This window comes from Myotis yumanensis, unplaced genomic scaffold (genome assembly GCF_028538775.1).
Source record: "Myotis yumanensis isolate MYYU_CA2020_CCGP unplaced genomic scaffold, mMyoYum1.0.hap1 SCAF_4, whole genome shotgun sequence".
In the NCBI taxonomy this organism is placed as follows: domain Eukaryota; kingdom Metazoa; phylum Chordata; class Mammalia; order Chiroptera; family Vespertilionidae; genus Myotis; species Myotis yumanensis.
The window spans coordinates 90452774-90465243 of NW_027223755.1; the positions used below are offsets into that span (position 1 = coordinate 90452774).

At 39.4% G+C, this 12470-nt stretch overlaps 1 protein-coding gene across 1 annotated transcript in view; it reads left to right on the top strand.

The window, feature by feature from the left end:
- PARN (poly(A)-specific ribonuclease) overlaps positions 1–12470 on the top strand; it is a 149767-nt gene that overhangs the window by 127929 nt on the left and 9368 nt on the right. Inside the window, exon 23 of the mRNA XM_070412948.1 lies at positions 12061–12245. Within this exon, the coding sequence (XP_070269049.1) occupies positions 12061–12245 (185 nt within the window). The remainder of the gene's footprint in view (positions 1–12060; positions 12246–12470) is intronic.

The window sequence follows — 12470 nt, forward strand, 5'->3', positions numbered from 1 at the left end:
TTTCTCTAAGGCTAATCTTTTCTTTATGACTTGTGGTTTTGTGATCTACATAAAAATGATTGCCTAAACTAGGGTCGCAAAGATTTTTTTCTCATTTTTTTCTATGTTTTATAGTTTTTGTTTAGATATATGATCTATTTTGAATTGATTTTTATATACAGTGTGAAGCATGAGAACAAGTTCATTTTTTGCACATAGATATATATTTGTTGAGCACCATTATTTGAAAAAACTTTTTTCTCTACTGAATTACCTTGACTCCTTTGTCAAAAACCAGTTGGGGATGTGAGAGTGTGTATGTGTATAAAATTTCTGGACTATTTTGTTCCATTAATCTATATGTGTATCCTTTCACCAGTATCACACTGTCTACATTATTGTATTTATAAGTAAAGGCTGGGTGCACGCATTCATGCACTGGTGGGGTCCCTCAGCCTGGCCTGCGCCCTCTTGCAATCCGGGACCCTTTGGGGGATGTTGAACTACAGGCATTGGGCCAAAACTGGCAGTCCAACATCCCCCGAGGGATGTAGTAGTGTGCGAAGCAGCAGGGCACCGTGCTGCTCCTGCTCATCCCAGCCTGCTGTGCCTGTCGCTGCTCAGGTGCACAGGGGAAAATGTCCGTGGGAGATGCTCGTGCCACCACAGCTGCACTTGCCAGCCGTCAGCTCAGCGTCTGACTGCCCGTCTCTCATCTGAGCTGTGCTCCTGCTGTGGGAGCACACTGACCACCAGGGGGCAGCTCCTACATTGAACATCTGCCCTCTGGTGGTCAGTGTGCATCATAGCTACCGGCCAGTCGTCAGGTCACTTAGGCTTTTATATATATACTAGAGGCCTGGTGCACAAAAATTTGTGCACTCAGGGAGGTCCCTCAGTCTGGCCTGTGCCCTCTTGGGGGTGTCTACCTGCTGGCTTAGGCCTGCTCCCTGGGGAATTGGGCTTAAGCTGGCAGTCAGACATCCCTCTGGCAGCCTGGGAGCCCTCGAGGGATGTCCGACTGACAGCTTAGGCCACAGTCGAACATCCTTAGTGCTGCTGAAGAGGCGGGAGAGGCTCCTGCTACTGCCAGTCAGCCCAGCTTGTGGCTGAGCAGAGCTCCCCCTGTGGGAGTGCACTGACCACCAGGGGGCAGCTCCTGTGTTGAGCAGCTGCCCCCTGGTGGTCAGTGCATGTCATAGCGAACGGTTGTTCCACTGTTAGGATCAATTTGCATATTACCTTTCTATTATATAGGATAGATGAGTCTTGAAATCAGATAGGAAATCCTTCAACCGTGTTCTTATGTTTTTAAAAAATGTTTATTCCTCAAAAAGTTTAGAGTCAGTTTGCTGATTTCTGCAAAAAGCTAGGACTTTGATTAGGATTGTGTTGAATGTATAGGTCATTTCAGGAAGAACTAACCTCCTAAGTATCTTGTGTTTCCCAATCCATGAACATATCTTTTTATTTATTTAGGTTTTCTTTGACTTCTCTCATCAGTGTATTATAGTTTTAAGCATACAAATTTTACATATGCTTTATTAGAGTTGTCCCTAAGTATTTTGTTTTTGGATGCTATTGTAAGTAGTATATTTTTTAATTAAATTTTCAGTTGTTCATTGCTAATATAAAAAATACAGTTGATTTGTATATTTTGACCTTGTATCATTGGACTGTACTAAATTCTCTTATTAGTTCTAATAACATTTTGTAGACTATTTGGTATTTTTTGATTAGACAATTATATATGCAAATAAAGGTTATTGTATTCCTCCCTATCCAAAGGACCCTATGAATTTTATTTCTTTCTCTTAACTTATTGTATTATTACAGCCTCTAGAACAGGGTTGAATAAAAGTAGTGAGAGCCAACATCTGTGTCTTGTTCATGATTTTAGGGAAAAAGCATTCAACATTAAGTATGATATTAGCTGTAAGGATTCAGTTTGATGGAGATAGACCTGATTGCTGCTGGTGCTTTGGGTACTGATTGGCGGAAGGAAGCTGGAGGCTTCACTTCTCAGTATATGGGGGATGCTACTTTCCCCACTAGATCTTATTTCCCCACTCACTCCCAATCTTTACCAGGTGCCCCTGTGAGAGGACCACCGTCTCCACACTAAACTTTCTGCTCAACTCTGCTGGTCTGGAGGAATGCCAGTGCCCTGGTTTCCTAGGGATGATGTGGGTATCCTAGTCCAGTCTTCTCCCTGTTGACATAGCATCAGTCCTTATTATCTGCTTGCTTCAGGAATCTGTTGCTTGTTATTTGCTGAGACTTTGCTGGGCTCTATTGGGTGAATCAGCCTTTTACCAGCACTTAGATTTCTGTTTCCTCCTCTGTGCAAAGTTCTTTGGCACGCTTCTCCCTACTTGCCATCTCCAACGTGAGCTAACATCCCATTCTCTGGTGTGCCTTTGTGAAGATATTAATAACTCTCTACAGATAAATATGTGTTCGATTGGTTATGTTTAATTTCCTAGAAAAATTTTTAAAGCAATTTATTTTCTGAAATAGTTGGATTTTTGGTATGGGAGGAGTTGGTAATTTTTCCTCCTGTAACTTTGATTACATTACTGGTTTCATTAGCAAATCCTTTCATCAGAATCAAGGGTAAATTTTGGTGCAAAGTAAAATTCGTCCTAGCTTCTGAAAATTTCAGGTATTCTGTATTCAACTCCAATTACTTGTACGTTGAGTGTAAGTTCCTTATTTAGGAATTGGTATTAATTTCTGGAATCAATGAAAATGTCCTTGGGTGAGGATTAAAAAAGTGAATTACAGTGAGTTACCAGTAGGAGATTTTTTAATATATTTAAACCGAGTTCTTACAAAATAGTTCTAATTGAATACCATCGATTCTTTGTAACCCAGAACCAATTTTTCTCTCACTTAGGCCAATCTCATATTTGCAAATCAACTTCATACCTAGTACTGACAAATATATACATAAAATCCTCCTCCCCCCAACTACTCCCATTCCACAAAAGATGTTCTTTATTACTGAGTAGCTATCAAACAGACATAGCTTATTTAATGTTTATTTTGCTCTTCGAAATAAAATTTTGTATTAAAAATAAGAGTCACAGTTATCAGCAATCTCCAAGGCATACTGTATCCATTATCCTCGCCTCATTCACCCAGAGCAGGCCCCAATATACAGAAGCAGTTATGCTCATAGAATTTGAATTCAGCATGAGAGTTTGTAAAGACAGAGGTAATGTATTTTCTAGCTCCCACTTCCCCAGATTTTTCCAGTTCATTCTGCTGTGTGAGTCAGTTTGCACAGTGGAACATTTCCTCTTTCCCTTAGTTACCTTTGGTAGGGAATATGGTGTTATCCAGACAGACTGGGGAAGTTGACTGTATACTAAAATGTAAATCTTGTTAATATATATAATTCAGGAGGAAATAAGCAATTTGGTTTTTGCCACTTGGCCTGTTGCATTGTGGGGACAGCATCCACTGATCTCATCCATTCAACAAACCCTGATTGCAGAGGACTTGCTCTATAAGGCCATGGGCCAGTGCTGAGGATCCTGTGGTCAGCAAGGTGTATAAGATCCTGCTCTCAGAACTTACATTCTAGTGGTATAGAAAGAGAATTAGCAAAGAAATAAATAAGAAGCACAGGCAGAGATGAGTTTTAGGAGTGAAACAAAAGGCAGAGGGTGCTGCAGGGAGAGGGGCTGCTTGGGCTCAGGGGTCAGGGAAACCCTTTCTGAGGGGGTCCCTTCCTGGGAAGATGGGGGTGGAAGGGAGGCTATGCAAAGAGCACTGGACTTGGAGGACAACTTCAGATCTACTTACCCAGCTAGGGGAAGTCACTTGATGAGCTTTTTTGTATGTAAAATGGTAATGAAAACACATGTTCAGCTTCAGATGGACATATACAAGTCTCAAAGGAGAGAATTTTTAAACTGGACAGCCCTTTATAATGAAAGGTGGCTAGTGTTTGATCCAGTGGCATGATCTTCCCAGCCAACTAAGGGACTTAACTCTATCTTTAAGACTTAGCATGCAGCAACAGGAGTAAAGACAGTATGGTGCTGCCATAAAGAAAGACAGATAATGAAACAGAACAGTCCAGAAAAACCCCCATACATGTGGTCAGTTGATTTCCGATAGTGTTTTTTGTTTTTTTGTTGTTCTTTGTTTTTAAACCTCACCGGAGGATTTTCTCCATTGATTCTTAGAGAGAGTAGAAGGTAGGAAGGAGGGGGAGAGAGAGGGAGAGGGAGAGAAACATCGAATGGTTGCCTCCTGCATGGGCCCTAACTGGGACTGGGGATTGAACCTGCAATGAAATGAGGTACATGCCCTTGACCAGGAATTGAACCCAAGACCCTTCAGTCTGTGGGCCAATACTCCAACCACTGAGCCAAACCTGTCAGGGCCCAGTAGTGTTTTCATGCATAAATTCCTTCCTGACATTTTCAGGGACATTTTTATGCAAATAATCAGTTTAGAAATCAGAATAAAGGAAAAAAATCTGTGGGAATTAAAGTTTAACCATCAACATAGGCATTACTAGTTCAAAGGAATCTACTAACATGAAGTTGTAAACAAGAGTGGAATCAACATCAAAGGTTAAGGCAGCCGTGGGCAAACTATGGCCCGCGGGCCGGATCCGGCCCGTTTGAAATGAATAAAACTAAAAAAAAAAAAAAAAAGACCGTTCCCTTTTATGTAATGATATTTACTTTGAATTTATATTAGTTCACACAAACACTCCATCCATGCTTTTGTTCCGGCCCTCCGGTCCAGTTTAAGAACCCATTGTGGCCCTCGACTCAAAAAGTTTGCCCACCCCTGGGTTAAGGTCAACGTTTCTGAAACCAGGACAAGAGCATGTAGAAGAGAAGGGACCACGATCAAATTAGTCATTCTTGTCTGTCACTATTGCTATGTTAGAAGTGTGTGTTTGTGGACCTATCTGCTAACAGTGAGTCATTCTTATCCATAAAAATATATTAGTGAATCATACACATTAGTATACTTTATAAAAATGCTGCAAGTCTTGTTCCAAGAAATAATAAGTTTTGGAAGCTGTCCTTAAATTGAAAATTTTGAAACTTGTTTCTATGTAGTAGTGCTGTTAACCTTGCTAGGATGTCAGCATGTTACGTTATCTTATAATAGAATTCAGTGGTGTTTCAGTATTTAAATATTTGCTGTAAGCTACTATTCTTTGTACTTTTGCAGAAGAATCACAAATTGTAAATATCATTGTGGAATACTCCATTGTGAATCGGCTGATCTAAAATCTGAATTAGAACAAGCAATATCAGTATTAAGAGTAAAACCAAAATCAAGGCAAGCAGACAAAATATTTCCATTTCTAAAAAAAAAAGGAAATGAGCTTATATGAAGCATTGTATAGTCTAGTGCAGTGGTCGGCAAACTGCGGCTCGCCAGCCACATGCGGCTCTTTGGCTCCTTGAGTGTGTGGCTCTTCCACAAAATACCACGTGCGGGCGTGCACATACAGTGCAATTGAAACTTCGTGGCCCATGCACAGAAGTCGGTGTTTTGTGGAAGAGCCACACTCGAGGGGCCAAAGAGCAGCATGTGGCTCACGAGCCGCAGTTTGCCGACCACTGGTCTAGTGCCCAATTTGTATTAGCTTTGGACACACTCAGAACAATCTGACCAACATCAGCACGACATGAAACAAACTTCTGTATCTGGAATATTTGTTGTAAGACAAATACTAGCAATGAAAACTTGTGGGGTTTTTGTTGTTGTTGTTGTTAGTCCTCACCTGAGGATATTTTTCCATTGATTTTTAGAGAGAATGTAAAGGAGGGGGGGAAGCAGAAACATTGATGTGAGAGAGACACATCAATTGGGTTGCCTCCCTCACGAGCCCCTACCAGGGCAGGGGATGGAGCCTGCAACCAAGGTACGTGCCCTTGATTGGAATCAAACCCGGGACCCTTCAGTCTGAGGGCTGATGCTCTATCCACTGAGCAAAACCAGCTAGGATGTGTGTTTAAACATCTCATTTGAGAATAACTTTTAAATATTATATATTTGTGACATCTTTTAATGTTTAAATGATATTTATTTGGCATCCCTTTGGTGCTAATGTCTTAATCTTTTCATTTTCTATTACTAAATACCTATATCAGGTAGAGATTATTTATTGAGATATATAATTTTTCATAGTATATTGGTTCATGATAATAACCCATGCACTTATTATTATATCTTACTTTACCAAACTACACTCTCAAATTTTTAATATAACCCTATCACAGAAGAGTGACTCACTATTTTATGCTAACTCATTATTATTTAAAAAGACATAATAAAGTGCTATTAAATGTACAGAATAATGGATGATTTGGGAATTTTGATCTCTTGTTCTCAAATCCTGAATATTAATAACTGTTGAGAATTTGGAAAAGTAAAATGTTCTGACTAAAGTGCTGGTGATCCAGTAGGCAAAGGTTAGTTTTGTCAACAAATAGTGGTAAAAGGATTGTATAGGTATGTAAAACAATGAGCTTTCTCTGTCATATCACACCATGTATATAATGAACTTAAAATGGCTTGTAGACCTAAATGTGAGAATTAAAATTGTAATAAAATCTTAGTGATCTTGTGTTGTGGACTGAGTTGCATTTCTCCCCTTCCCCTTAAATTAATAAATTGAAGTCTTAACCACCAATGTGATGGTATTAGGAGATGGGGCCTTTGAGAAAGGAAACTATTCTATATCTTGATTGTAGTAGTGCATATGTGGTTATACACAATTCCCCAAATTAACCAAACAGTGCACTTTAACTATATGAATTTCATTGCATGAAAAATAATACCCTAATTTAAAATAAAGGGGAGCCCTAGCTGGTTTTGCTCAGTGGATAGAGCGTCGGCCTGGGGACTGAAGGGTCCTGGGTTTGATTTCGGAAGAAGGCATATGGCCGGGTTGTGGACCCCTCAGTAAGGGGCGTGCAGGAGGCAGCCAATCAATGATTCTTGCTCATCATTGATGTTTCTATCTCTTTCTTCCTCTCCCTTCCTCTCTTAAATCAATAAAAATACATTTTAATAAAATAAAATGCTGGTGTGGCTCAGTTGGTTGAGCGTTTTCCCGTGCACCGAAAGGTTGCAGGTTCCATTCCACGTCAGGGCACATGCCCAGGCAGGTTGGATCCCGTGTCAGGGGAGCAGCTGAAAGATGTTTCTCTCTAACATTGATGTTTTTTTTCTCTCTCTCTTCCTTCCTTTCTCTCTAAAATCAATAAAAACATTAAAAAAATAAAATAAAGGGGAAAAATTTCATGGGGCAGGCAGATTTTTGTGGCTTTATAGAAGGAGCTTGTGAATGTGACCTTTCTGTTAGCAAATAATTTTTCTGCTGAAAGGAAGAAGTTAATGGAGAATCTTGCAGAATTTGTGTGTAGTTGCTGCATTGTTAATAATATTTTGCAGCAAATATTCTAAGTTTGACCTAATAGTCATTATAACCAAGATGACTTGTTATTTGCATCCCCCTAATCAAGGTTTAATGTTCAATTTTGACATACCAAATTGTGTCAGAAACATTTTATTTTTTAAATAGTCACTACTTCTTCAGTGGGTTTAACTGTGTTCTTCATATTCCTTGTAAAATGGCTTACTTTGTTTACTAATTTTGCATATAAGATGAGCCCAGACTAATGGGAGGTTGTTTCATCTGATCTCATTTTGACTTTTGACCTTTGAAATCAATTCATACAGAAGTATCTTATCAACATACATGTATTGGGAATGTCTATATGTAATACACACACACAAACAGCTGTATCTTAAAAATGTTTAAAGGATTAACATTTTTAAGGTAGTACTTCATATATCTAGTTTTCAGTGTATGATAAAAACTGTTTTGATCCAAAACTGCTTTAGTTTGGCTATATGGCATATAATAATCACTTATTTTTATTAGAGAATGACAGTTGAGAACATTTTATGTTGGTATGGATATTACATACATATACAAATACATATTGTCAACCGATGGTCATTGTCACCAATTCAGTGCCAACAGGAATACCCAGTTTGAGGTTCAGTGAAAAAGGAAACTTGATTCAGGGCAAAACAGCTCAATTGTGATGTAGTCTGGCTATGAGGCAGCCCTGGGGCCAGGCAGCCCTGAAACCAGGTCTCCCTCTTGCTAGGCAGCTCTGTTCTGCTCCAGCCTGGGAAACACAGTCTTCAGTCTTTGGTAGGAAGGGGAAGTGTGCTCTCAGAGCCAGACAGGAGCTGGCTTATGTAGATAGAAGTCCCTGCCCCTGATCCCTGATTGATCTGTCCTCATGCAAAGGAGGACTTCAAATCCTCACAGTTTAATTGGCCTAAAAGACACTTTCCTGATTGGTCAGATTAGAATTACTCTGATTGGTTGGTGAAGATGTTTATGCAGCTTTGATTGGATGAGGAAAGCCTCAGTCCTATTGGTTGAAATAGGATTCCAGGAACTCCTTTATAAGGGCTGGTTCAGATGACAGAAACACAGTGTGGACAGGCAGTTAGTTTAGTGCATGCTTCTCAGGAAAGTGTGTGTGTGTTTGGGGGGGGGGGGGGGGCGGGGGGTGTGTGTGTGAGAGGCCCCAGCTTAGAAATAGCTGCTAGGCTCTTTTTTAAAATTTGAGCCCAGTGAGCCACCAGGACCCATGTTTAGGAGGTATCTTTCTCAGGGTCCCAATTTTTGTTTATTGCAAATAATGATAGATGACTTAAAGATCCCTGGAAACAGACAAACTGAGTGTTATGGGGAGCATGTAAGGAAAGGAACACTAGGCAGAGAAATGGGGAACATTCTCAAGGCTAGTGGTGTTTAATCAGGAAGAGATGGGCAGCAGCAACACTGAAGTGGGGAATATAGGCTATATTGGGACTGATAAACTCTCTAAAGCAGTGATGGCGAACCTTTTGAGCTCGGCGTGTCAGCATTTTGAAAAACCCTAACTTAACTCTGGTGCCGTGTCACATATAGAAATTTTATGATATTTGCAACCATAGTAAAACAAAGACTTATATTTTTGATATTTATTTTATATATTTAAATGCCATTTAACAAAGAAAAATCAACCAAAAAAATGAGTTCGCGTGTCGCCTCTGATACGTGTGCCATAGGTTCGTCATCACTGCTCTGAAGAGATGGTGGATATATGGGAAAGTGCATATAATGGAAGTTATTAAGGTCAGTGTATATTGTATTTGCCACTCGGCTGCCTAGTGGAAGATAAGGCTAGAAGAGCAGATTGGGACCCAGATGACAGCGATTCCTGGATGGTATGCCAAGCAGTTTAAATTTAGGTTTGTAGTGGAGAGCCATCAAAGTTTTTGAGCTGGGGACATCTTGATCAAATTTCTGCTTTGGAAGAAGTTTGGCAGCATTGGAAGGAATGGCTTTGAAAGGGGAAGAGAGACTGGAAAGAGGAGGAGAGGGAGAGACAGGCCAATTAGGATCCTGTTTTGAGTCTGGTGCAAGATAGGGAGTGCCCGCAGTGGCAGTGGGTGAGGAAAGAGCTGGACTGGTGGTAGGTAGAAATAAATGAGTAAGACTGGAGGCTGTTTGGGGGAGGCACTTATTAAGTTGGTGAAAACTGGTTAATGAGGGGATGAGTTTCTCTGAAGGAGAAGGGCTCAGGCATTGAAGACTGAAAAGGGACAGGTGCTGACTCCGAGGGTGTGAGCCAAGTTGGTTGGATAAACATCTAGTTGTATCAAATGAGACATTTGTTAATGGTCAAGGTTTCTTCTTTCTTGTATTAATAGGTTGACAATATATTTATTAGTCATGTATAAACACACACACACACACTTTAGCCCTAGATTGTGTCATAGCCGTATCAGAAGATATTCAATGAAATTTACTTTCCTTGTTACACATCATGCTTCTCAGAAATTATTATTTTTTTTTACTTTTAATTTAAAAATAATTTCAAACTTTAAAACCCTTTGCGGTCCAATTTTATTTTTGGAATTCAAACAGTCTGGTCCAAATTAATTGACGGGATTGAATGTTGAAGTTATCTGTCTCACTAGACCTCAGCTCGACGTTGGACCTGCTCCTAGCGCCTGGTCTGTTGAGTCAGCCTCCACGTTGGACCGAAAAGGGTTAAAAAAGTCACACAAATCCTGTTACCAAACTCAAGTGGTTTGCGGCTTGGGGTGTTCTATTAAAGACTGAGAGGTGGTTGTTGCAAAGTAATTTTATTTACTTGCAGCAAGTAAAGAAGAAAGGATTCATACTCAAAGCTCTGTCTCTTTGAAGGGAGGCTTAGCCATTGTTTGTAAATATTGTTTGGTCTGTTACACATTGATTTCTTCTTTGTACTTGGCTACACTTACCTGGTTGAGTTTCAGTCAAGCTCATCCAGTTTACAGCTGATCTGCAAAATACTGTGCTACATTTTAACATTTAGCAAGAATAACATTTAGAACTGTCTAGATCTTGAGACCCTTGTTCTATCTAACAATAAATCAAAGATCACACACACACACTCTATTCAGATTCATTTATTGTTAACATATTGCTCCATTTATTTTTTTGCTTTGTGTACACATGCTTTCTCTTCCTCCCTTTCCCCTTCCTCTATCTATATAGCAGGTCCTCATCATTTCATTTAGTGTTGTTTCACTATAATGTTGATTAGATGCCATTGGAAATTAACTTCTGTTTATATCAATTAGCCCATGGTAGTTGGTTTTATTTTACATCTGTTTGCTTCAGAGTCACAGAACCTATTGATGTCATTAAGTGAGGGGGTACTGGCTTACTGTACACACACACTCTGTATTGCATTCTCTCTCTCTTCACCTCCCCAACAACCCCCCACCCACTCACTACCACCAACAATACTATTTTTTTTTTTCTGAACCATTTGAGAGGAAGTTAGATATATAGTGGTCCTTAATACCCAAATACTCTAAATAAGGATATTCTCTGACATTACTATAGTACAGTTACCAACCTTGGTTATTCAACATTGATCTAATATTTAATCTACTGTTCATATTTTTTTTATTTGATCCCATATTATCTTAATAGCTTTTTCTCTTTCAGTATAAGATTCAGCCTATGATCCAATCTAAGCTCCAGTCTATATATGTTCCATCTAGTTTTCCTGTCTCTTTAGTCTTTTTTAAGACTTTTTTAAGAACACCCCTCCCCCCCAGACACTTTTTTTCAACAAAATATTTTTTATTTGGGTTTATGTGCTATTTCTTTATGATTATATTCAGGTTATACAGTCCTGACCAGAATACTACATAATTGGGTAGCCAAAGGTTTTTCAAGCGTAACATTGTGAAGTATTCACTTCCTAGGGAAGACTTAAGTGGGAGAATGTTCCAAGGGGAATGACTTGATTTTATATGCTTTTCAAAACTTGGGGGCTATAATAAAAACTCTATTTATAAGACCCATTTAGAAGAGACAGGACTCACACTGGCCATGTGGTCTCTGTTTTTATCAAGTTATATTTCAGGAAACATATTTTCTTAAGGAAAAATTGGGACATATAATTTCGATGTAATTCAACATGTCAGATCCTATGAAGCTTTAAAAGTGAAGCCAGGTTTAATTATAAATTTGGCACCTTTTAGGAATAGGAGAGAATTATAGGAAGGGGGGTATGCCCTGTAAGTGTATTCAAATGCATGCGCAGTGTGATAACTGACTCACGATTGCTTCTGTTCTGCTGTGTATCCATTAGGCAGTCCTGAAGGTAACAATGCTAGCTTCTGATTTAATGTAATCAAGACTATTATTTTATAGTAGTTCTACTAAAACAGAGACCAGGGGTTTTCTTTTAAAAAATGTGTTCTTTAAGCACTTAGAACAGCTTAGATTTGTATATATATACCCAAGCATAATATAGAACTTGCTTCTGAATAAGCTTCTCATGGGTAAACCTTTAGACTTCAGTTCATAAGGTCTTAACTTACACATAGGCAGCAGCTGCCCATGTTGTTGATTGCTAGTTAAGTGTTCATAGGATTAAGAGTATTAAAATATTTTTATAGGCTAGTCTTCCTGTTATTCTTAACATATTTCATGTTGTTCCACTGTCTGCATTTCAGTCCTACAGCTACCAGCACAGGAAGAAAGAGAAAGCTGAGCCTCAGTCAAGCAGAAGCTGGCTCGGAGACAAGAGAGACTTCTGACCTTGAGTTTGAGCAGACAGATTCCTGTGCTGAACCCCCCACTGAGGGAAGGAAAAAGACGAAGAAATTTAAAAAAATGAAGAAGGACCTTTCTCCAGCGGGTTTGTATTGGCTCTTTCTGAGGTTCTGGAGTTGTGTGCTCTTCAGTGCGCTGCAAACTTGTGTTCTGTGGGAGAGACTACAGCAGGGCTCAGTTGGTGCAAGGGACCACATGTTTTTAGGACCAATTTAATTTAATTTGAGGAATCCCTTAAAAGCCCTGGCTCTGAAAAAAAAAAAAAAGAATAGAAAAAAAAAAGCTCTGGCTCTAGATAGAGCATGTTAAA